Source organism: Protobothrops mucrosquamatus, unplaced genomic scaffold (genome assembly GCF_001527695.2).
Source record: "Protobothrops mucrosquamatus isolate PMUCROS unplaced genomic scaffold, P.Mucros_1.0 scaffold1937, whole genome shotgun sequence".
NCBI classification, from domain to species: domain Eukaryota; kingdom Metazoa; phylum Chordata; class Lepidosauria; order Squamata; family Viperidae; genus Protobothrops; species Protobothrops mucrosquamatus.
This window is the reverse complement of record NW_015388058.1, coordinates 198,914-226,051: the sequence shown is the minus strand read 5'-3', so window position 1 is coordinate 226,051 and position 27,138 is coordinate 198,914. Positions and strand designations below refer to the sequence as shown.

General features: G+C 37.3%; 1 protein-coding gene across 1 annotated transcript; it reads right to left on the bottom strand.

The window, feature by feature from the left end:
• Nucleotides 1–865: 865 nt before the first annotated feature.
• FAM189A2 (family with sequence similarity 189 member A2) lies at nt 866–27,138 on the bottom strand. Its single transcript, XM_015823650.1, has 11 exons — nt 26,734–27,138; nt 22,865–22,921; nt 20,703–20,813; nt 19,969–20,097; nt 16,083–16,190; nt 15,844–15,977; nt 11,907–12,036; nt 8,772–8,847; nt 6,250–6,387; nt 2,463–2,752; nt 866–1,192 (listed from the first exon to the last, which is right to left on the bottom strand). The coding sequence occupies exons 1-11, from the start codon at nt 27,136–27,138 to the stop codon at nt 989–991; spliced, it is 1,782 nt and encodes a 593-aa protein (XP_015679136.1). The 3' UTR covers nt 866–988.

Genomic DNA, 27,138 nt, shown 5'->3' with positions numbered 1-27,138 from the left:
TGAGTTAACTTTTAAAAGCAACGGCATTTTATTTTCAGGCTGCATAAATAGCATCCTACTGTTTTCTTACTTTCTTCCAGTCTGAAGCTCTTTTGAATCATTTTTAAAGCATGTACAACAGGGGTAGTCAACCTTGGCTCTTTTATGACTCGTGGACTTCAACTCCCAGAATTCCTGAGCCAGCTAAGCTGGCTCAGGAATTCTGGGAATTGAAGTCCACGAGTCATAAAAGAGGCAAGGTTGACTACCCCTGATGTACAGCCTTCTGCCTTGCTATAAGATTGCTTATTCTCCCATCATCATTTTTGTAATAAAGCTGCCCTGGAAAAAATGTATCATTGCTCTGAATTTTATTATTCCATTTTTTCAAGATTGTTGAGTAGTTTATGAGCAGAAACCTGAATGACCTGCTACTTTTAAGCACTTTTGCACTTGAAGTGATACAAAATGAGCTGAAGGTTCATGCAACACGGAAATACTGTAAAGGGATAGCTCTGTGCACCCCACAGGTCAAAGTCATTTCAAAAGCTTCTTTATCAAAAATTACCGTGATAAATCATGTGTAGTGCAACAGTATTGAAAAGGAAAGGAAGGGATGAATGAGAATACATACTTCAGTTCCATATACTGTAGATATACCTGTACCTTATATTCCCTTTCAGATATAAAACATTAAAATGAAACCCACGCATACCAGAGACAACATTCAAAGTTTATGCAGAAACAATGACTTGTTTTTATGAAGAAGACTCCTCTTTCCTCATATATCCTAACTACACCTGAATATCCTTTTTTTAATGATTCAGAGCTATATTTATAATGCACCGTTGTTTTCTTTGAAGTAATTTACTTCAATTTTTTCCCCCTCAAATGCTCTTTCAAAAGCAGCAGTACAGTTAAGTAAGAAATATAGATTAAGGATCCCGCCATCCAGCTGCTTTTCGGCTCCAGCCTTTGCACTCCACATGGGACCAAAACGCAACTGAGCTCAAAGTACGGTTTCTCGGACGACTCCAATGAGACTGTGAGGCCGCTCTGGCTCCATCCGCTGCGTCCTCCTGTTCGGCCCCCGAGTTCCGGCTGCAGTAAAAGTACTTACATCTCCACAGCTCTCCAAGTGCAAAAGTCCCGGGTGCCTCCTGAAAGGCAGCGTGTGTGCTCTTGTTATGGATGGGCGAGCAGGAGTCATGACCTTTGGAAAGGAAGAACATTACACTGTCAACTGCCATACCTATTTTTAGCTGAGAAATGTGAGGATAAAGACAATGTTAGCCGCCTTAAAAATATAAAAAGCAGATTGGGCATGCTGCAGATCCCACCAGCCAAAGAGTGTCAACTTCTGGAGATCAAGAAGAAGTTTGTTTTTTTTCCTGCAGTAGCCACTGCTCAACCCTACTCGCCCTTTGCAAGGCTTTAAAAACGTGATGTGTGCTTGGGCCTGGAGTTCCAAATGTGTTAAGGGCTCCGTTTATTGACTTTACTGTTAGTTGGTTAACTATTTCAGCTGCTGTATGTATTTATTTTTTAGATGCTTTTATTGTTTTTTAATTGTTTTTGAACTGTAAGACACCCAGAGTCATTTGGCTGAGCTGGGTGGCTATAGAAATTGAATAAATAAATTAAAAAAACTGACCTCATATATTACCTGGCTATTTCATTAAAAGCCCAGGTGTAGAATCCTTTAGCCATCAGGACATCTTTTTAATATCCTTTGGCTTGTTTTTCCTTTTGATTGGGAATCAAGCCTTGACACAAAGGGGTTTTTGGAGTCTTCATGCTTGTGCTTTACTATCAGCAGTAATTTTCATCACTTTACTTTCTTTCCATAAATATATATTTTTATTTTTTAAAAAATAATCAATTTTCAGAATTGTCAGTCTTCGAGAGATGAACTAATTCTGCAACTCCCTATTTTATCTACTTTACCAGCTGGAGACTTCTATCCTTATTCATCTTCTACAGACCAGCATATCCAGCATAACTAAGGGCTGACCTGACCTTTCACATGACCAGTTAAACTTGGGGAGACCTTCAGCCTTTCCCTTTAACTTACTACTTACTAAGTAAACAAAATCCTATTTCACCTTTAAGAACAGCAACATAACTGGATAGTGCAAATATAGGATAAGATCACATCTATTCCTTAAATAGGTACTATATTCTTCTACTAATTTGGAGAGAAAGAAAAAATTTAAAAAATCAATACAAAAGTGGTAAGTGATTAAATAAGGACAAAAGGTCCACCATCTCCTGCCCTTCTTCACTAACCTGGATCACAGAAATTGAATCATTAACTATAATCAAAGAACAAACCTGTAACTAACAGAATGTTTGCTAAGATGAAAAATTACTTTGTCTTCTTCCAGGGAAAAAAAGCTAACATCAGACAGCAACATAGGCTGAGTCTCATTTTGAACTGGCTTCTCCTTCCCCAAGCAGAGCTGCAACCTGTTGTATCTTACCTGCTCAAGGAAACTGGCACTGGTGATGGCTTCCTCCATGTGTTCTTCATCTGATTTTAAGACAGATTTGATGTCTTCTACTAGTTCATGTATGTCAGGCGTCATGTTGCAGGATGACTGCTCCAAGAATTTGGCTACCAGAAGCTTAGTATCTATATATGATTTGTAGTCTATTAAAGACTGAGGCCTTGAGCGCACAGCCTTTGCTCTCAGAGTTTTTCGCAAAATGACAGTAGCCAGCTGTGGTTTTCGGTCTGTTTGAGTGGCAGCTTCACAACTTAGCACTGGACCTGGAGACAAAATAAAAATCTCAATGGATGCGCCCTAATAGTTTATACATACAGAGTCAGTCATAAACTCAGCCAGGACAGCATATTACAAACCACAATGCAAACGCTGCCATTTCTACCATTACACTGTAAGCCCCCAGATTTACTTGGATAGTAAGATGGGCAGCATACAAATTTAATAAATAAATAAAATAACAAAATGTTCTATTTTTGGCTCCCTCTATAATTGGCAGAATTCCATAATTAAACTTAATCACTGAACCCCATAAAAAATATGCCTGAATGAAATATGCTTGAATGTAGCAATACACAGAAGCCAAATCAAACTGAAAAACACCTAGTTTTGATTACTAGTGCACTGCACTTCAGATATTTATTATAAATCAGGAATCCATTATAGAATATTCATTATTGTTAACTAATATTACAAATAGAACATAAATTCCGTAATTACAAGAATTCGCATTATAGTTTTTTGCACACACTCTGTTCCCTCTACTCTCCTCTTCTTTTCAATATTGCTGTTGTTCCCAGAGCAGGGTACATGGACAGTGTTGTGATGTGATCACTACAAAAACACAGAATGTATGACTGTCCAAGTAAACTCTGTGGTCATAAGAAGATATTGACCTGTTTTTAACACTATATATCACAATACATTACACTAACCTACACTACACTGGATCATAAATACTTTTTCAGGAGCATGTCTGAGAAAATGATGAATATATGACTAGAAAGAGATATTATTTTTGCCACCCTTGAAACTAAAAAGAACAATCTTCTTCTTAGAAGTAGTGGTGATAATCTATCTTTAATATGGGAGATGCTTATTTTAATCACCCTATCCAAGCTTTTATCCAGAAATTAACTATACTACATACTATATACAGAAGCTATATAAATTTACTTGAGGGATAATTTCAATATATTTAACCAGTGAACTATATGTAATTAGCCAAAACTAAGATTTAGAAGACAGACCAATTACCAAAAGGCAGAAATGACAAATATATGGGAAGAGAAAGGGAAGAAAAAAAATAATATGCTATCCTTCCTCATTAGCAGAGACAGTTATGGCAAACTAGAAACACAAGTCTATAGTAAAACCACTCACACCAACTAAGTGATCCACTACCAAAGTAACAATGCAACCTCCGACAAGAGAAGCTGTGTAAGAACATGATGTAGCTGAGCACAAACACACTGCAGCACCCTGAACATCAGAAAAAGAAAACAAAGTGATCTATACATCTTCCAACAAAATATAACTTCATCAAAAAGTGCCCGAATGTTCAACCCAATATAGTACAGCCAACACAAGCTGTAAAAAAGATAACACTGCTGTACATCAAAAACATCCCAGAAATCACCAACAGACTATTACAACTCCATAGCATTAATGTAGCACACAAACCAACTAAAGCCTTCCAAAACATCTTAAGTAAAGCAAAAGACTCAGCAATCCAAGAAGAAAAACAGGAGTCATCTATAATATTTAGAGCAAGGACTACAACAGCCACTTTGTAAGGCAGCAGAAGACTAGCAGAGTGCATCCATGAACACCAACTAGCAGTCAGAAGACATGATGAAAACTCTTTAATTTCACAACACATTGTCAGACTTAACCATTGTTTCTACAGGGAAACTGTGACCATCCTAAACAAAGCTAAAAAAACAGAATTCCTGGAAATCTGGCACTCTGCTAAATTGGCCATCAACAGGCACATAGGCATAAACAATATCTACATCCCATTCAAAAGAGACAATCAAAAAGCCAAAAAGTAAACAAAAAGACATAAACACACTTTACCAGCAATCAACATCCAAATTAGCAGAGATTAACACCAAGATTAACATTAAACTAACAATCAAGAAACAAACAAGACCCCAATCAAGGAACTGTCAAACAAACTAACAGTAAACCTAACAAAGAACCACCAAGAGCACTCCCCCCAACATGGATACGGCAATTCTGTCTGTCTAACACTTTACCCACAAACCCTGCCAGAGGATTTTTTTCCCCCCCATAAGTGTATGATCTTACATTCAGGAACATTGAACTGCACTTTTCACATTTCTCATCAATTTTCCAACAATGCCAAATGGTTTTCTGTGTTACAAATACTTCCAGGAATGTCAACCTATTGCACACTTTTGTGACATTAGCAAAAAGACAAACCTTACTAGCAATCCTTCTGTTATATCACTTACAAACACACCGAATAGAACAAGACCTAGGACTGAGCCTTGTGGCACACCACTTGTGACTGGTCTCTGTTCAGAGAGTGCCCCATTAACAATCACAAACTGGCATGTATCCCTGAGCCAACTTCCTAACCGCTGAACCACCCAGTTGTTAAGCCCTAGCCTGTACAACTCTTTTATGAGCTCATTATGTGGAACTCTATCAAACACTTTGCTAAAATCCAGATAGGCTAAGATCACAGCACCACCTTCGTCCAAAATGTTTGTGCTATAGTTTAAAAAGTCAATAATTTGAGATATACTGGTTGTTAATTACTGCAAAATAACTCAATTTAAATACTGACTTATTTATTTAGTACTTTCAAATTGTATTTCCAACAGGCCGCTTTTATTAATGTCTTTCTGGGTTGTTTTAAAGTTAATTCTGCAACGTTGGTAAATATTTTTACTTATGTCCTATTCTTGGGTTTTTGCATATGTGTGTGGAAGGGGGGCGTTGCACTTCTAAAAGTAATACATTTGAGGGGAAAAAGAGACAGATAAGAATTCACATTCATCTTGGTACAAAGCGATCCACACACAAATGTGAGCCGATGCATTGCAACTGCTCCCTTCGCTTTCCTAAAGCTTCCTTATTGTTCTTTGCCTTGTTAGCAGAATTACTGTAAGAAACTTTATCCATACCTGGCTCTGCAAAGGCTGCTGAATAGCAATACTCAGTGAAGGATCCTTTTAGAATGAGAATGAGGTACAGATATAGAAAACTGCCCTCCAGCACCACTAATCTACAAATTCATCATGCCTACAAAGCTAAGCCTCAGTTCTGCTGGCTGTAATCCAGTGTTTCTCAACCTTGACAATTTTAAGGCATGTGGACTTCAACTCCCAGAATTCCACAGCCAGCATTGCTGGCTGTGGAATTCTGGGAGTTGAAGTCCACATGCCTTAAAATTGTCAAGGTTGAGAAACACTGCATCAAACCCTCCCCCCCCTCCCCTGTAGCTGTTTGCAGCCTTGGAATAATTGGTGGGGAGGGGAGCTGGTGCACAACTGGTGCACAACTGCAACTCCCGCTCCTCTGGCAGAAGTGAGAGTCTCACTGGGCTTTAGGGTCCTGATTCTAACAAGACCACCATCATTTTTCATTGAATAATGTGCAGCTCCAAGGCAACACCACCACTTGAGATGGAACAATCCTAATGCCAATAAATCTCTTTCATTTTGTGGTCTCAGGAAAAAAAAAAAGAGATAAAGAACATTTTCTGGAAAGGGGAGAAGAGTCGGGTCACCTCTGAATGGAAAACCCTGAAGAACAGGATCGCTTTTTGATCGTTTTCTGAATAGCTTAGAAGCCCCCACAGGTACCAAGCTGGCATCTGGAGACAAGGTGGTCTCTCTACTCAAAGTATTAAAAGAACTTTCATCTCCTGCAATGAAGAAAGACAGGAATAAGAAATTCAGTTAGCATGAACTCAAGTGTGCTCTCTCTCTCTCTCTCTCTCTCTCTCTCTCTCTCTTTCTCTCTCCATACACACACACACACACACACACAAATATAGAAAGCAGGGAGAGAGAAAAAAATCAGGAAATATAATTCTTTTAAACAGACCTCTACAATCATTTAGACTTAAACAATGGTTACCAAGCAATACTTATAAAGCTTTCCATTACAATAAAGGTTTCTGTTAAGCATGATAATAATTATAAAAGAGTAATGCACTCATTATTGAAATATTGCCAATGTGCCAATGACAAGTGTCTAACAGAGTTCTATATCACATTTGGCAAACTATGTTTCCATAAGCAAAGAAAACAAACTGTAAATCTTAAAAAGCTGGACTTGTTATCTTAACATCATGTTCACAAGCATATGTAAACTTGGGTATGCAGTATTATAGAAACATGGACATAAAAAGACATGCTTTGCTTTAATCACCTGGGAATTATCAGTATTATCATAAATAGCTTGCAGAAATGAAAAACATTTGCTCCTATTGTCCTCTGAATATATAAAAACTAATATTTCCAAGCTTCATGACAAACCACTTCTATGTCGTTGCCAAGATAAAAACAAGGACATGGATGTAGGTCAGGCCACATGAGATTTAAAATAATTAATTCAGATTTTTTTTAATGGGGGAACGGTGCCAAAGCTCTTTTCAGAAGTATCTTGTTTCAAAGTAAAGGGAACACAAATTCATAATTTTCAGCTGGGTGATAGATACTTGGATACTGAAAGAGGGCTCATTGCCTACTTGTGGTCTCTCAAATTCTGATCCAAATGAAATGATCATAATTTGTGTTTTAATACAACTTTCAAGGGGATCACATGGTAAAACTGGTTATAAAGAAGGTTTTGCTAGAGAACTAACAAAGCTAGATAAAGGAAGAATAAAGGTGAATAAATCAATAAAGAATGTTAAGAGTTAGTGGTACAATGACTCAAAACATCATGTTGAGCTCAAAACAAGATGTTTTCCACTTATCCATCAAATCACTAAATTCAGAATCAGGTATCCACACAGGGGATAGAGCATATCTACAGTATCTTGTGTTAGTTTTACAGATCTAAACAAAGCTGTTGGAAAATTACTGTTGGCAATTTCTTCTGAGTACCCTCCTAGTTGTTCCCTTCATCCAAATAAGAGCAGTGCACATGACATTCAGTTCAATAATAAAAAAAACATAGCTTGATATTTGTGGATTCCAGGATCCCTCACTGGGAGAATCTAATAAGAACTATATGTGTTCTGTCTGGTGTGACCTAACCGGGTCCAAAGATTATTTTATTCTTGAGGTCTTTTCATTTATTTTAACAATAAATCTCTCTCATTTTAAAATATCTGTTGAATTTATTCATATTATTTATTCTGTACTTTTTAAAATTGTAAACTATGAGAACTTGCTCTGGAAGACAGAACATAAATAAAGTTATTGTTCATGGTCTACTCTAGACATGTGTATTTTCAAAACTAATTCAATAGCTTGGCAGCACCATTAATACAAGATCATAAAAAGCTTGTGAAATTTATTCCTCAAATAATGATACTAACATGAAATAGGCTTTAGAACAAATAATGTTTTAGTTCTGTTCAGTTGCTTCCAAAATCCAACAGTAAGACTTACTCATTTCATTAGCAATGGTGGAGATAAAGTCCTGTTATTCCAAAAGAGTCACTTCAAGGACTTTACAATGTCCTGGAAGGCTGAAGTGCTTCAATGCTATTTTTCCTTGTTTTGTTTTCTGATGTCAAATTTGTGTCTATTAATTCTTCTGTGCAAAGTTTGTCCTATGTAGAAAACAGTGGAGCATTGCCAGCTCTACTCCACTGAGTGAAAGGATGATGAACTCACCTATGTCAATGGTGCAGGCAATCTCAGAAGGACAGAACAAACACACATTAACACATTCCAATGAAATACTGACAATCTGTCTTATGTGCACCCTCCATCTACTTAACTGACCTCCATCCCCCCTCTTCCCACTAACCCTAGTTTAAATCCTATATCAGTCTAGCTACTCTATGCATCTGGTGAAATGAGTTGCAGGTTTGGGTTTTTTTTAAAATATAATTTGTTAGTCAAAAATCAAACTCCCCCTGATCTTTTGCTACCATAGACTAACATGGTTCTCCTCCTACAATGTTTAAGTGAAAGAAAGAAAAGGGCTGTTCCAGAGTGATCAATTTTAAGAGCAGATGGTTGTTATAGAGATACAGTAAATTAGTTTAAATAAGAAAACAATCATTATTGCATTTCTCTGTAATTCATTGCTAATTCATAGCACAATACTTCCAAAAACATTTTTTACCTTGTGGCACTTGTGTATCATTTCGTCCAGGTGGGTCACTTACAGCTTCTGCAATAGCTGAATTGGAAGCATCCTCCTAAATATAAAATTAACAGAGTAATCTTCTAAGTAAATTAATGGGAAATTGAAATACATTCTTGACTTTAGAGAATTTAAATTTAATTTTAAAGTTTAATAGAATTACAAAGAAACACCACTATATCACAAATGTTCTCCAGGAATAATTATCTCCATTTTTTATTAAACATTCTGGTCATTCTGATTTATTTTATGCGTAGTGATTATCATATCAATCTGATTTTATTTTTTGACATCTGAGTACTATTCTATAATTTGTATGCTGTAGTTTCTTTTCTAATCTTCTTAGATAATTTTAGACCTTTTTTCTTTTTACTTCAATTGTGATTTTCTTGTTTTATTCACTAGTCTATGACTGGATAAAAAATGATTGACTGATTGAATCTATTGAAATTTCCAAATTGTTTTAAAAAAGACACCCACGTACAACACACTGTAGTAATCCAACAGTAAAATCACTAAAGAATATGTAACTGATGCCAGGCTGTCTCTGATGCATCTGGTATGTCAGCCTCAAGATGGTTCTGGTTGCTGAAGCGACTTTATCTGTCAAGCAAAGGGCAGCCCTTCTCAGAAAACGTTGAACGCCATTCAGCATATGTGAAGAAGAGCTGAAGTTGGGGGTTGTTGACAGTAACTCAGCTCACCCCCCCACTGGTTTTGTGGAGCTGTTACTTAACGTGGGAAGATAAAACTGAGATGCCAAGAATGCCGTGACACAAAATTCTGATGCAGAGCAACAGTCCTGCAATATCAATGTTTAGAAACAGGAAGAGGGACAGATCCATTGTTTAACACATTCCAGTTCTCACCATGAGAACAGCATGGTTAAATACCACTAAAGAGTTCTGAGGGGTCCAAGAGAACTGAAGAAATTATTTCCACTTCTGGTTCTACCTTAAAGTCTGATTTGCAAAGTCAGCAACAAATTCCATATCCTAAGGACAAATATAGAGCTGGATTGAAAAGGATCTGAAAATAGGAGGGATATTGCCCTGTCGGTCAAACTATTCCTCTTTATTACATGTAAAAAGTCAGGCATAACATATATTTTTAACTTGTCCAGGAAATCTGTCTGCATTCTCAAGTAAAAGAAGCTCATCTATAGTAATTGTACAAGACAATATGATGGACGTCTGTTAAACAGCCCACCCTCCTGACTTTTCCTAAGAGTCTTAAGACCAGGCTCTGCCAGATGGCTTGGGGACATAATGGGGGAGCCTTACACTGGAGGTGGTTGATTAATTTAAACCTAATCCCACCCCCCTCCCCATGATCTGGCTCCCTCCTCCTCCTTCATCATCATTAATTATTTTAATTTATCTGCTTTGCTATCTTATAATTGATGATTTTAATGTTTTTATGCTGTAAGGCACACAGAGTCACCCAGGAGATGGGCAGCAAATAAATTTCTAGATAGACAGATAAATGGATAAGATAGGATAGAATATGATGGGATGGGATAGGATAGGCAGACAGACAGATTAGCCACAGAGTCCAAGTCATACCAGATGCACATTAGCCAGGGGTAGGCAACCTTGGCTCTTTTATGACTTGTGGACTTCAACTCTCAGAATTCCTGAGCCAGCATGGCTCAGCTTGGAAACCTCTGGGAGTTGAAGTCCACGAGTCATAAAAGAGCCAAGGTTGCCTACCCCTGAACATAGCTTTTATCTTCAAACAGCCTTGTAAACTGTTGAAAAAACAGTTAATTTCCTTAAAGATCAAAGTTGAATCACTGGACATTAGTGAGGAGATCCACAGAGGTGAAAAAGAACTCTGACTTTGTCATTTCTATAGAACAATTCCCAAAGTCGCTCATATAAATCGATCTAGCCTGAAACTTCCTCTATTTACTTTTCATTACCTTCAGCTGCGAGATATACCAAGAAGCTCATGTGACAGGAGGGGTGGGAGACTTAAACACAACTATACAGTGGCCTTGGTCACTTTTTTATTCCACAGGGTGACTGGGGATTATATGGGATTACAAGACATGCCAACTAGGGGGGGAAAAAACACAGAGACCTATGAAAATGTCTAAGCCGTCATTAATTTCTGAATTCCCAAATTCTTATAGAAATGAGTAAGATGAAAAGTTAAGTGCATTCTGGTTTGAAAGTTTGTTTTCCTCCCATTCTTTACAAATATTTAAACCTCTAGCATGTTTATCAGGGTTTAAAAGCAGAAATGATCTGAGATTGAAGAAAACTATATTTGATGTTACAATTACTTGTTAAAACTGAGAATTTTTAAGATATAAATACATGCACTGAGCAGAACAATATAGCCTACAGCTTTAGAGTTTCGGATAACCATCGAATAAGTTTAAAACAGAATAATCTTTTAGGACTTATTTTTAAACACTCACGATTTTGAAATACAGACTTGGTTAATACATTAATTAGAACAAAAATGCAAAAACAGTACAGGTAGCCCTCGACTTACAACAGTTCATTTAGCAATCACTCGAGGTTACAATACCACTGGGGGGGAAAAAAGCATTTTTCACAGTTATGACCATTACAGCATCCCTATGCTATTGTGATCAAAACTCAGATGCTGGCAACTGACTTATATTTATGACAGTTGCAGTGTCCCGAGGTTATGTAATCACCTTTTGTGACCTTCTGATAAGCAAAGTCAATGGGAAAGCCAGATAAACTTAACAACCATATTACTAATTTAACAAGTTTAATGATCCACTTAACAACTGTGGCAAGGTAGGTCGTAAAATGGGGCAAAACTCACTTAACAAATGTTTTGCTTAACAACAGAAATTTTGGGCTCAATGTGTGTGTATACTTTAAGTTCTTCAGAATTGATATTTGACATTATATGACACAAAGAGCAGGAAGTGGGAAAGCAACAAAGTCCCAAGCTTAGATCAAGTATAAAATATTTCTTTCAACAGCTTCCACTTCCATCGTATTATTTAGTGGCATTCCACATTACTCAGTGGCAGAGAAGTGCACATTCAACCATCTGAAGGATGTGACAGTGTACCATGGACTCCTGTGAAATCACGTTAAGCTGGAAGAACAGCATGGACAATACCTGCTCATGTCTCATCTGGCTCATCACAGCTTCGTAAGGAGGTGGGGGATCAAGAGGGCAGAAGACTTCAACACCTTTAATTCGGGCTCCATAGATGTGTGGTAATGGAATGACATCAGAACCCAGCATCCTAGAAGAAAGAGTTTGCATCAACTAAAAAAAACATTTTGATGGCACAGGCTCCAAAAGACAGCAGAATGGAATTCAATCTTTGGTAGAAAACCAGCAATATAAATAATATTTTTTTAAAGGGTATTCAGAAGGATTTAAACAGGGATTATTTTCTGTGGGAAAAAAGAAGGGCCTAAAACTTTTTAAGTATGAAATCCAATTAAAGTATTAAACAGCCAAATGTCAAATACTTTTGAGATGCAAAAAAATTAGGTCCTCATGTGAAGGTACAATTTAACTGATTTATTGCTAAAAGTCTATGCACAGGAATCTTCTCAACTAATGATCAGTCCTTGTTTAGAATTAGGTAAGAGTCAATGGCAGTCAAGGGGAGGAGGGAGTTGGACTTAGTTCATTTATGGCTACATAGTGATTCTAGACTGATCCCTCTTTTTATCCCTCCCCCTGGCTCTGCCAGTCCTTCTCCTCCAATACTCTTAGCAGACCCGATGTAATCATATAATCTGCAGAAGAACTGACAGCTGGCCTTGGTGAGTGTCTGAGTATTGAGGTTCCTTGCCCAGAGATCAGGGACTGCAAGTACTGTTGCATAGAAAGGGTCCTTCTGAATCTACAGTGTCCATCAATACAAGTAGAGGCAAAGAGATAAATCAAGATATGCAGGGAGCATTTATGCACAGAATTAGAATGGCCATCTTTTTTCTGAAACAACTATAATTAAAGATTGGCTGACAGTAATGAACAATTAACTTTTTTTCCCCAGCAGAGAGATGAAGACAATTGTAGCTATTACCCTCCTGCACATCATACATCTTCTGAAGGGGGAAGAAAAAGGGCAAATCCTTTAAAGCAGGGGTCTGCAGCATGCCAGAAACTGGCAAACTAGTGAAGCCCCATCCACAGGATGCAGGCAGCACACGAAACCACACACCCCTCCAGTCTATGGAAAAACCTCTTCCACGGAACCGGTCCCTGGTGCCCAAAAGGTTGAGGGCCACTGCTTTAAATGATTGTAAGCTCCGTTTCTGCATGGTTAGCCAGTTCTCACTACCTGATAGAAGTACAGGTACAAGGTATCTGTTACACAAATGTTAAATGTATGATTGTCCAGAGACATCATAGATAGCAATGATCTTCCCTTTATCTTTCCTGCACATTCACTAAATGCATGAGGGGATTCATCTAAATGTTCCTTATCTAACTATTCCATGTGTTCAGCTAATTGAAGATAATACATTTTTAGCTGTCTCTGCCATTCTTACAATCATTAGCACATTAGAATAAAAAGCCTAGCACTGCAGTAATCTATGCTTTATTTTCAAACAGGCATTTGAAGGTCAACCTCTCAACCATTTTGCTCAACTCTCCTCTATATTCCTCATGATTTACATCTTTCTGCTACTGACTCCTCTGATATATAATGGACTTGTGCTATCTGTGCTAAGCAAGTTACATGGCCTTGGATTTATAAGGCAAATCACATATGCCACAAGGCCTAGGACTGTTATTGGTTTAACCTCTGTGATATCATGGGGTTCCAAAAAATAAAAATGTTGTATACAGATTGCTTACTTCAGTGTTTGACAAGAACCAACTCTCTAATATTGTTCTTATTGTTCTTAATATTGTTCTTAAGGAAAATTTATTCTGCCTGTAATCACAAAGATTTAAGATAGGATTAGGCAACTCACAACTTCAGGGTCCAATATATTTTATTGCTACCTTCACAATTTATGCTTTAGCTCCTCAATTGCTAAAAATATGAAAAGGGAAAAATGAAAAATTTCTGTCTTACCCACTTTTATAACATTAATTTAGTTAGCTGCTCAATTCAAAATAACCCTTGGCGGAATACAATATTAAAAACAGATAAAAAACCAGCAATTAACAGAAGATAAAAGTGACACAGAAAACTTAGCATAACCCCCTCCCCCCAAAGCATCCAGATTATTCCAAATCTTGGGAGAAAAATCAGATTTTAAGGTCAAGGTGGGGCTATGGAAATCACAAGGAGACCGCTGTTCAAAAAGGGAGGAATTGTGACAGAGAAGGCATGTTTTCTGGGTCTATCAGATGGCATTGTTTTATTGCTAGACACTGAAGATGTTACCTAATTTGGGTAATGAAACATCTGCAAGAAAACAAGCAAGCTCAAAGAGCACCAAGGTCCCCTCATGTCAACCCTGAGCTACAAATATTCTCCTTTATTAGTATTAATAACATTAGCAATAAATGACAAGGAGCACAGTGAAAAATTGGGAATAAAATGACATATAAATATGAATATGACTAAACTAATAACAACTGATCCAACAACTAGCCTTAGAATTGACAACAAAAATAATGAAGTGATGGAGAGCTTCTGCCTTTTAGGATCAACCATCAACAGTACTTGGTACAGCAGACATGAAGCTTTGGAAAAGATATTTAAATGTTGTGATATATCTATAACCACAACAAGCAGGATCTTGCAAGCCAGGTATTCCCTGTGATATTCTACAAAAACAAAACTCGGATTTTGAAGAAGCAGGCTAACTATTGTTGCTTTGGAACTCTGGTGTTGGAGAGACTCCTGAGAGAACTGAGGAGAGCTAAGAAAACAACAGACCATTGAACAAATGAACCCAGAGTTCTCACTCAAGGCACAAACAACCAGGTTCAAATTATCCTACTTTGGACACACTATGCAAAGACCCAGTTCCCCCAGGAAAGGCTCTAATGCTGGGAAAGCTGGAAGGAGAGAAAAGAAGATGACAACCAGCAGCGAGACAGACTGAGATATATGAATGCATTGCAGACTCAGTGGTGATGAATGCATTTTTGGAAGATCTGAAAAATCAGGAAAGGGATAGATTGGAGAAAACCTATTTCTGCTATTTCTGGAGTCCCTACGAGTTGATAACAATTTGGTAATATATAATCAAAAATCAAAATCAAATCTCTACTAAAGATATGCAATTAATTCAAGTGAAATCTGAACAGTAGCTGAAAACAGAAATGAAAAGTAGTGAAGTTCAAAGCCATACTGACAAAACTAGGTCTGGAAGGTATCTAACGGAGGTGAATGTGTATTGTGACTGCTTGGAGAATGGCAGCCATTTCCTGGGGTGGATGCACTATGGAGCCTGGCAACAGAGTGCCTTGTTTTTCTTCGCTAACGTGAATTCTGCAGTATTCCATAGTATTCTGGCACTGCGGCACTGCGGAGCTCATGTCAGAGAAGCAAAGCAAGCCTCTTCATTGCTGGGCTGTGTGGTGTGATCCCACAATGCAGCTGTTTGGAAAATGGCAGCCGCTTCTGGGATCATGTCATGTGGCCCAGCAACAGAACAGCCTGATTCCTTCCCTATTCTAACCTCCTGAGATCTTCAAATGGTAAATGCAGAGGAGGGTGTAGCACCCAGTAGGGGGGAAAGCAGGCCCAATGCCTGGGAGAACCCTGTGTGGAGGGGAGGCCTGTGAGGACCCGGTGTATGTGTGGACGAAAGCAACACCAAGGGCTGTGGGGATCCTGAGGGGTGGGATGCAGAATACTGGGTGTCTCAGGGGTTGTGGGAGGTCTTGGGAGGCCCAGGACATCTCAGGGTCTCCTCGTGGACTCTATTGACACGAGGTGAATTACTGGATTCGTCTTGTGGGGTACGAGGTAAATTGGTCGTTCCCACTTGTTAACAATTTACTTCATTAGAGTGAATTGTTGACAGTAATGAACACTAGAATTTCCCATTCGAGGCAATACCAGCATTTAACTCCAAACCAATTTGGTCAACCGTTCAGAGTCTTATAGTTCTCCAAGTTATTTCACCTGCGATTGCCTCGTGGTGTGGAAGAATAGAATGTATCAAAATATGACGGAGGTGGGGCTGGTGGCACAAAATCCTCAGGATCAGAAGCAGGACCATCTTCTTCGACTTCCTCTGTATAAACTTGCTGTTCTTCCTAACAAGATACAATTCTGTAAAACACACTTATAGCAGGAACAGAAGAGCAACTTCTTTCTATATCTATTTTTTAAAAATGAAATTGTGTCCTGCACTCACTTACTCTGCAGGATCTTCTTGTTGCAAATATCTGCAGGTAACGCAGGGCAGCAGCTACCAAACAAACAGTGGTTGTCAAGGCATTCAGAGCACAGAGAGCAAAGAGAACTTTCTGAAGCACAAAAAATTGAAAAGAATTGCTGCAATTGTGATTCACCACATATATTTAAAAGTATGCACATTTAATTCTTTTGATTTCCAAGAACAAAGTTCAGTTAACTTTTAAGCAGATGCCTTTTTTCCACCTAAAAACTATGCTATATGCAAATCTAACAATCGTGCCATAGAAAGTCACTGTATATCATACTAGCAACCTTGTAATTTGCTCATACACCCTAGGATTCTATTCATGTAACCCACATTTGCATAACCAGCATATTTCCTCTCTTCTTCTCCCCCCAGTTTAAATCTAAATTTAAGTCTAGCCACTCTATTTATCTGATGAAGTAAGCTGCAGCTCAAGAAAGCTCATGTCTTTTAATAACACTTGCTAGTGCTACCAGACTCCTGATTTTCTGCCACCGTAAGCTAACATGGCTCTCTTCCTACAATTGTCTTCTCTGATACCTTTCCTCTATACATTTTTTAAAAATTCAATTTACCAATAACTTAATCCACAAAGAGATTAGAAATATTAGCAAATATATTATTTATTATTAAATATAGGTTTTTAATGCTTATTAGAGATTATGATCACTTCTACAGATTTGCGAACATGTTTTAATATCTCTGGTGGATCTTCAGATAATAAGTTGTTTTGTAAATCTTATCAAATAACTTCTGTCTGCTTCTGAGAGAACCAACGCAATAAGTTAACCCTTTTTTTAGAGCCATGCTACAAGTTATATTTTTCACACTGTTTGGCCCGGAATGCAAGATGTTTCTTTTCACACAGATAGCCAGGCTGGAAGCCCATCTAGATGGAGATTTAGCACTAAGGTAAAGGAATTTTAAATCTTGGCCCATCACTGTAGGGTGGATGTAGAATTGGAACTCTACACCATCTATTGTGTGGAATTAAGCTTATGGCTAGGTCAAGGCCCATGACATAAGGCAGTGGTTCTCAACCTTTTTAATGCCGCGACCCCCCAACTGGTCGTAAGTCGAGGACTAAACCGGTTGTAAGTCGAGGACTAAACCGGTCGTAAGTCGAGGACTACCCAACCGGTCGTAAGTCGAGGACTTTCCCTGCCTGGGAGTGCCACGCATGCGTGGTTCCGCCCCCTGCGCCAGCCGAGACGTAGCTGGCAAGCGGCAGAGACGGAGCAGGCCGATCACCAGCTGGCCCAGCTCAAGGGAGGTAAGGCACCCGCCGGAAAAGGGAAAAAAAATGGCGGACAGCCTTGCTTGGCGACCCGCGTGAAATGGTCGATCGACCCCAAATGGGGTCGCAATCCATAGGTTGAGAACCGTTGACATAAGGGATCCTGATTCACTATACAAATATACTGAGTATGGGGAGTAACAGGAAGAACTAGAAATCTTAATAGGAGAATATAATTTAATAAGCATTATGGACAGTGAATAGGACAAGCCTGAATGGAACACAAAGACTGAAGAACGTCACATATTTTAAAGCAACAAGCCAGATCCAAAGGTATCTGTTACAAACCAAGATGATAAAAAAAATAATTGACTATGCATTGTGATGTTATGTACTTCCTGCAGATACCAATGGTCAAATAAAAGTGAGGGAACTGCCCTGTATGTGAAGGAAGTGCACACATATATTGAGAGTCAGAAATCTGAGCAGACGTGCAATGAAGATCATGTGGATAAAAATGGTTCTTTTCCCTTTAGTTCTATAATAACCCCAAAAAACCGACCCCCACCACCCTTTTGTCCCTTGACAGTTAGTGGTTCAGTCTTTCTTCTAGACTTATTACAGAAGTATCTGGTCTAGTCAAAAGAGATAAACTGGGATTGTTTTTCAGACCAATCTTTTTGCAGTTTCGTCTCTCATGAAACTTTCACTGGTACGGCTCCTGGGGCTCAAGAAAAATTGAGGCATCGCTGGCCATGCACATAAGATTAAAGAGAACACATTTCAATAGAGAAATATTATTTGTCATCCTATGGACAGAAATATTTAATCAAAGGAAGCAGAGGAAGGTTGGGGATTTCTCAAAAATTATATACTTAAAGTACAAGTGCTCATCATGTAATCCAATCTTCTACAAATCTATTACATTTAACAGAGTGGCCAGTTTAGTTGGTTAAATGAATGCAATGGAAATTATGTACCTCAACTAAAGGGGAAAAAAATTGCATGAAATTCTAATGTGTAAGTATACCACCAATGGCTCCATGACAAGCTGGAGGGAAGAGCTGAGAGACCTATTCTAGGCACTGTGTCATTCAATGTATTTATAATGTATTTCAATGGATGGTTAGAAAGCATGATTATCAAATTTTCATAAGACAGAAAAAGGACATCATCAGGATCTCTAATAATCCTGAGAGACTGGAAAAGTGGGCAGAGGCTAGTATTTCCGCAGCGACAAATGCAACATCTTATATTTAGACAGAAAAAAACATCAAAGCATGAATCTGGATATACAGCGCAAAAAAGATCCAGATGTCTTGGTGGTCTTTCTTCTAGTTAACAGTAGAAACAATAAATGCAATCCTCAAAAAAAGTGTAGTATCAAGATCAAAATAAGTCACTATTTCTCTCTATTCTGCATTAATCAGTCTATACATAGGACATTGTGTACAGTTGTAGGCAATGCATTTTAGGAACAGCACTAAGAAACTGTGATATACACCCAAAGAAGAGTAAACTAGATGACAAGGGATCTGGAAGGTAAACTTACAGAAGTTTTTAAGAAGAAACTGGACAGCCATTTGTCCAAAATGGTATAGGGTTTCCTGCCTGAGCAGGGGGTTGGACTAGATGACCTCCAAGGTCCCTTCCAACTTTATCATTATTATTATTATTATTATTATTATTGTTATTGTTATTATTATTATTATTATTACAAGGAATGTCTAGAGATACTGGGCATGATCATCTTGGAGAAGAGAAGACTGTGGGGAGATATGACAGTTGCTCTCAAGTAGTCCAATGGTTGGCATGTAGAAGATGGGGCAGAACTATTTGGAAATGTTGCAGAAATCAGCCTAAGAAAGAACAGGTTTAAATTACAAGAAAATGAAAAATGGATGAACATCAGGAAAAAAATCTTAAAAGGTAAGAACCGTTCAACAATGGAACAGATTGCCTTGGGAAGTGGTAAGCTCTTGTTGAAGATATTGAAAGAAAGGCTGGATAGCCGTATGTCGGGCAGGTTACAATAGTGACTCCCTATCATCCACACCAAAGTTGTAATCCAGATCCACATTTCTAATGGCTATTGGAGGAAAATAAATATTGCACTCAAGTGAAAACACAAACATCATTATAACATGAACATCAGTTCCAGGAGACAAAAGTTATGCATTCCAACTTTACCATACACTGTCATATTTCCAGATGCAGGTATATGATTGAGTTTACATACAGTCACATTTTATAAAGTGTGAAAAGATGGAGGAGCAGATATTAATTCCAGAGCAAAAAATTAATGTTTTTTTTTAAAAAACATATGATTTCTATAAAGAACACTCTTACTTTATTTATAACCTCTAACTTTCCCTTCTTCATGCAGAATGTGCACTCTGATAAAGTCAACAAGCCCTACATATAGTCCCTGACATGACAAAACATGGTCAAATAAGGTTATATGTTGTCTTTTTTTCCTTAGTATCTTCCTCCTACAGGTCCTAAATAAAAAGGCAATAAAAAGTTTGGAAGATCTGCATTGGAAAGAAATCAATATTATTCTTAATCATGTTTCTATTTATAGCAGTTTATTTACAACCACTACTGTCAGTATTAGTAACCTTACTTTGAGTAGAAGGTGAACTGAACTGCATGACTGGATTGCATACAACTGCAATGCATTTTCTTTCTCGGTGCATTTTGCTGGCATAAATTCTTCACAGCAGAAACAAATTTTATTTTCAGCAACATCTACCTTTAATATTGAGAAAAGTAAGCATTTGAATTAGTAATTTGAAAGCAATGTTTTATATAGAGCAGGCATGTCAAACTTGCGACGTCATGTGATGTCATGTGACGTATCACGACTTTTTCCCCATTGCCGGCAATGGGATGGGCACAGTTTCAGCGTCACGCATCCGGCCCGCGGGCCAGCAGTTTGACATGCCTGATATAGAGCAACACCAAAATGTTATCAAAATGAAACCAAAAGATTAACAATCCATAATGCAAAATACAATTTAATGTGATAAGACACATACAATGTTATTAAGGAATTGCTATGTGGAACAATAAAATGTATTATTGCTTTATCTATTATCTGTTCATTAATGTAGATTAAAGAACTTTCATAGATTTCTATTTAAACTTTAGATTCTCAAAAACCTGTATAAGAATGTAGTATTTGATTTGAATAAAATCACAGATTCATACATTTGATATTAGGGTTACAGATATTATTTCGTTATGCCACACTGTGTTCTAATGCAGAATAGTAATAGTTAATTAAGTATGGGACATTACAATTATTGTTATTTGTTATACTCTGAATATATACTTTAAACATAAATATCTCCTCACCATATCACACCTAGGGACACTGGACACAAATTGAGCACCTTGGCATCCAAGGATAAAGCCCGCCAGATTCAAGAGAACACAAATAACAGAAAGTAAAACAAACAAGTTAACCTAGAAGAAATAAAAATTGCACAGTGAATGACAATATTCAGGCATGTTATCTTCTTTAATATTCAATATATATCCTATCATGAGGAAAATTTTCACACATACAGCCAATGCACATGGATCTGAATATGCATAGGTTTATTTCCCACAATTAGCTGGGTAATAGGCTATATTGGGCTCAAATGTACAAGAGAAAATAAACATAAATTCCATTTGCAATACATTTATAACAACTTATGAAGGGCCCTAATCTCAATTCCAAGTATTAGCCAATAAATACGACAATATTGTTTAGCTTCCAAATTCAGACAAGGCCAGCAATCTGCTGAGATAACTGGGAAAGAGAATTAAATTTATCTATGGATCTTTTTTCTTGCCATGGAATCCAATCATAGGTGTTCTAAATTATTTTTGAAGTGAGGTGTTATTCCAACTTTGAAATGATACAGACCACTTCCTTTTAATACAGAGAATGTGAAAATAACTGTTTAAGAACTGCAAACAAAGAAAACTCAGATTAAAAATAAGAAGTAGTGGATGAACAGGATGTAAGATGTTAAGTCCTATACTTGTATTACTCCCAAGACTCCTTTGAGACCATTTTAAAAAATGGTAGAGATAATTTATCATTGTATATTTTGAATTTTCAAATCCTTTATTTATTGCCTATATTTATTCATGCTGTATTTTTAAAAAACCTTTATACATATTATGGTTAAAAATATTTTCAAAGCAAAGTATATATTTACATAAATATATATCATACACAAGAAAGTATTGTATTATAGTAAAAGAATAAGAAGGAAGTATACCAGTTATTAATATTATAGTAATGCAATATTTCTTTGAGGGCTGAAATACTTAAGAAACCTTTTTAACTATGGTTATGGTTAGGGAAATTATAAAACTGAACATTACAGCAGTAGAACCTGACAGGTTTCCAATGGAGAAAGCTTTTTTATATTTAGCAATAATAATATATCAATAGCAAAATTAGTTATTTATTCATAATTATTGTGAATTATTGTGAATTATGCTTATTGTCTACCTCATTAAGGCAAATTAGTATCTCAGACAGGATTTGAATAATTTATTATTTGTTGTTGTTTTTAAAATTGTATGATACTCTTCAAGTTCAGATATTCCTACTGATATATATTCACTTTATGGCACTACACGAACTAGATTTTACTGCTTTACAACCTGATCCTTCTTCTGATAAATATTTCAAGTATTAGCTAGGTTTTGTATGCCAAAAAGTGGGATAACAAACATAATTTCTTTATCCCAAGTGCCTTTTCGAGAGAACTAAATATATTCTAAAAACATCATAGTATCTTCTACAGCCTAAACGTATGCCTGCAGCCCTAAATTCCATTTTAACATTATAGCTAAGTATGGATCCCATAGCTTGAATATAAGAAATTATTCTCTTCTCATTCTATCTAGTTTCTGCTTTATTTACTATTTTATCTTAAAAATAAAAGGAAAGAAGATTCTTGCACTCTTTCCCTCTGACCCTGGGGGAAAATAGGTATGTCATTTCATTGCTTGAAGAGTTGTTGAGAGAAGGGCAGTATACAAATTTAATAAATCATCATCACTACCTTATAGAATCCAAATAACAATTACATTAAGAAACTCTTCATACTTATGTGGGACTTAATAATGAATTAACTGTTTTACTGTAGCAAAAAGAAAGTTTAAAAAGCAGCTGTTGTCTTCAAAGCTTAAATACAAGATATACTAACTTAGAAATTTAAATTTATTGAGACTTTTATTGAGAAATTTAAATTTATTGAGAACTGTCTCAGAATCAGTTCTTCAAATCTGGAGTAAAGTATGTATGTGTGAAAATATAATTATTATCAGTTACACAGAACGTGTAACTGAAATATAATTTCATTAAGAATGAGAAAATGTTGCCTTAAGAGACATCTATTTACATGAGGAAAGCAAGATTTCTTTTTAACAGTCATGCTATTCCATTAAAAAGTGTGTTATTCTCTGCTTATAACAGTTAAATCAGACTCATCATATTAACCAACACATACCAAAATTATCATAGGTCTCTTCCATATTGTTAATCCTATAATCCCTGATAAAATGACCTGCAACAATAAAACAAAGAAGGATTGAGTGAATATTACTCATGACTTTACATGATAAAGATAATTCAGCAAAATTTCATTCTTCCAGCAAGTGTTAAATACTTCTCTTAATGTAGATTTAAAATGAAACACAGGCTTAAAAATTTTAATATATTGGAAAAATATCTATTCAACTGTGGTATCCAAGTTTTAAAATAGTACAAGAGGTCTTAATTAAATAATAAAATAACCTTTGGAAGGTTATTAGGGCTTTTGAAAGTAACTCTTTTCCTCATATAAAGTGCTTAAAAGCCACTGGAATGAGACTGGTAAGAAATAACTAAATCCACGTGTTTTAAAAAGATAACTGTACTAAGGTAACACTGTATAAGATGCAATGTTAAACCTATTACTTTCCCCTTTGGAATATTACTAAAGAGGAAAAAAGGAACTTGAAATGAGGATTGGAAAAAAAACCCTTAGCTTGCAGTTAGCTTTAATAGGAAATTAATACTCATATCTATTTGTCTAGATGTCAAATGTTTATCTGTGAGAAACACATAGCCAAGGGACCTTTCAATCATGGCATGAAGATTTATTGCAGATCCCTTCTTTGCTTTCCACAGGAGAAGGGATAACCATCATAACTTTGAGTCCAAGATTTTGTGCTGTGATAGGTCTGTGTAACTTTGGTCGCTAATCAGCCAGTCATAAGTCAAGGACTTCCTGTAAAGGGTTTTCTGGTACAAATCAAAGGTCTTCCAATAGTTTTGGACCTATGGACTACATATCCTGGGAGATGCTGGAGTTACTGCAAGGAATCTATGATATGAACAGCTTTTCCCCAAGAATAGATGCTGAATGAAAGTCTTTCACTACCTGGGATGAGATGGAGAGAAATACTAAGTTGGCCTAGAAGGGAAATTAGAAAGAACAGCACCAGCTAATTTGGGTTGGTTCCTGTATCTTTTCACTTGGCCAGTACTGATATTTCTTTCTCTCCCAGTATTAGCAATTAGAAATCCTTTTTCACTACTGCCCTATTCCCTGCTGACATCTCACAGCCTCAACCTACAGGGTCAACCAACAGCTTCTACCCAGAGGCAAGACTGAGGACAAGAAAAAAAATATCAGTGGTTCAGCAGATCAGTGTTTTTAATGCAACCCTTAAAGCAGCAGCATCTTTTTTCAGATTCACCAGGAAACCTGGAAGAAAATCACACTGTGCTTCTACAAAGTCTCCTCCTCTGAATCATTTTAAAACAATGCTAAGCCAACTATGTGATCCTACATCTCTCTACCTGTTATGAAGGTAGTTCTCAATTTATGACCACAACTGAGTCCAAAATTTCCACTGCTAAGCAGGACAGTTGTTAAGACACTTTTCCCATTTTACCTTTCTTACCATAGTTGTAAAGTGAATCACTGCAGTTGTTAAATTAGCAACAGAGTTAAGTGAATCTGGCTTCCCCATTGACTTTGCTTGTCAGAAAGTTACAAAAGGTGATCACATGACCCTGGGACACTGCAGCCATTATAAATACATGCCAGTTGCCAAGTGTCTAATTTTTGATACTTATTCATCATGGGAATGCTGCAATGGTCGTAAATGTGAAAAACGGTCATAAGTCAGTTTTTTCAGTGCCACTATAACTTTGAACAGTCATTAAACAAAAGTTTGCAAGTTGACTTGTATGACATTACATGCTTTCTACCTGCTGGTCTATTATTTTTCTTAAAATTTTAAGCTAGATTTAAAATTTGATTGGGTTATTTGCATATTCTTTTGCACCTTTTTTAAACTAGAAAATTAATGGGTCTATATCTGGAATTGCCTACATTTATCTTTAAGCTGTCGTGAACAAAGTAATGCAAGTTATGGAAAATATTAAAAAGTTTAATTTTTACATTACTTTCAAATGTAAGTATTTAAATAGACAGATGCTAATATAAATATGATGCAATTATTTCCCTTGGTAATTAGTCAAGAAAAGGCGTTTAAAATTAAAAAATGTCATTTTCCACACATACAAAGACTGCATCATGTGGGCAATTCACAAGCAGCTATCAAGATAGTTTAAAAAGGATGTGAACAACTGTGATTAATCTATTAAGGATGACAGATCTCAGTTGGCAGTTAGCATCACAAAAGAGACAGAACAGCATTTACACAGGGTTTGACTTGCTAGTACAGATGCAGCAAAATGGTCAAAAATATATGCAAAGTAAGAAAGGTGAGAAAAAATAAAGAATCTAGAAAGCAAATTACAAGATTCTGATTACTCTCCTCTTTCCACTTATGTCTACAGAAATAGATTCCTATATTTACTGCAACACAATAAAAATATATAAAGTTGTTGCTTGTTAATATACACTAAACTGGAATTTGAAATTATGCTTTGCAATATTGTTCATTATATATTTAGAAAGAAGTATTCTGGCCTATAATCATATCAATACTGCCTAATCATTGTGTACTTTCAAGACACAACGATTTTATTGCCCACAAATATTAAATAATTTACTAACTCCAAATTATTTGAGATACACTCAACTTTAAATTAAAATCAGGAGAACTTGATTTCTCCAATATTTATGTAGTCTGCAAGACATTTATGATTGGATGTCTTTTCACAAAAAGAATATATTACCAATTATATCAGGTAAAAGGGACATCTACCTAGGAATCTCATAAAGCTACAAATGTATTACCGGTATATTAATGTAGGCACATAATTTTGAAAATTTAGGAGATATAGTTACTTCTGCACATATTTTTCTAAATGTCATTTAACAGGTTTTGCTTCCTCTCTCAGTGGTCGGGACAATATCTGCTATTCAGAAAGTCTGTAACCCTTCAGAGAATGAGAGAGATTTAGATGCAGAATGAGGCAAAAGATCAATCCATGAACGAAAGCAAAATCCATAGCAAGTAACACTTGCTTTTATGAATGCATTTAGCTGACTTTGCAAAGACATATAAGCAGGAAGCCTTTTATTAAATAAGACAATACCTCACCACATTATAGGGGAGACTTAAAGTATGAAAATAGTTACAACACATCTATATTAAGCAATTAATCCTTAACAGCAATTTCACAAGGTATGATGAATAATAAAAGAGCATTATTATCTGGAACCTTGTTCACTATTATAGTTGGCTCTATTCTTTCACATCAACCACACTTTTCAAAGTGCAGGGACAGCACCGGAACAGAGCCCGAGATTACTAAACGTCTTTTATTTGCATTATTAATATAAAACATTCAGAAGTAAAGAAAGGAAACATTACAATTCCTACATTTTTTTTTCATTTTAAAGCTATTTCATTAATATACTAAGTAAACTACTGGGAGCTGCCTAAATATAATGCCATCAAATAAACGCCACAGGTTGAAATCAACCTTAATTGGGGCAACAGGATTTGGGCTATCAAAATCCGAAACACAACACACGTCGGATGCCAGCAAAGGGATTCCAAATTTGTGTAGCCCATATATGGCAGTCCTAACCTCAACGGTTAGCAACGCCGTTCCAGCTTCCCATCCCCCCGATCCAAGTTTTAGCCAATCCGTTTAAAATGACGATTCCTGTTCGCGACTGGCCCCGGGAAAAGTGGGACGCCCATTTTGTACCGTCCAACCTTGCAGGGTTGTTGTGAGCGTCAATTCACAGGGGACGCTGCCAAGCCTAACGTCTGGTTTTTTTTTTTAAAAGGAGGAGGACGGAAACTAAGAAGAGCCAGCAGGTAGGTGGCCCAAGATACGGCAGCTGCTACGCTAGAAAACACAACCGCAGAGGCGAGAAAAGGGCCCGGGCCAGGGGCCACTTACCGAGGAGCCGGCCCAGAAGGGACAGGAGTTCTTCACCTGCGGAGAGTTGGTGAGGGAGAGCGCCCCGAAGCTTAGGGCCACCATGCTGCATCCCAAAATCAACTGCAGCAGCCCCAGGGACAGCAGCGGTCTGGCCGGCAGCGGGCCCGGGCCGGCAGCGGACGAGGCCCCGCTTCGACGGGAAGCCACGGGGGACAGGGAGGCTGGCCGAGGCCGGGGCTGCCGGAAGCCGGAGCTGGACCAGCGGAGCCGGCGAGGCGGCGGCTGAGGAGGGTTCGGGGCGACGGCGGCGGCAGCAGCAACAGCAGCAGCAGCTCCCGCTGAGCAAGGTCTGCCCACCTCAGAGACCGCCGAGAGCCGCGCCATGGGACAGCAGGAGCCCGGCAGCACCACAGGCAGAGACAT

Excerpts from the sequence above, each read along its gene's own strand:
- FAM189A2 (XM_015823650.1), bottom strand. The coding sequence starts at position 27,138 with ATGTCTCTGCCTGTGGTGCTGCCGGGCTCCTGCTGTCCCATGGCGCGG. Across the intron at positions 12,037-15,843 it reads ACACCACGAGGCAATCGCAG|GATGCTGGGTTCTGATGTCA; the intron begins GTGAAATAACTT and ends TCTTTCTTCTAG. Across the intron at positions 6,388-8,771 it reads TGATACACAAGTGCCACAAG|GAGATGAAAGTTCTTTTAAT; the intron begins GTAAAAAATGTT and ends TCTTCATTGCAG.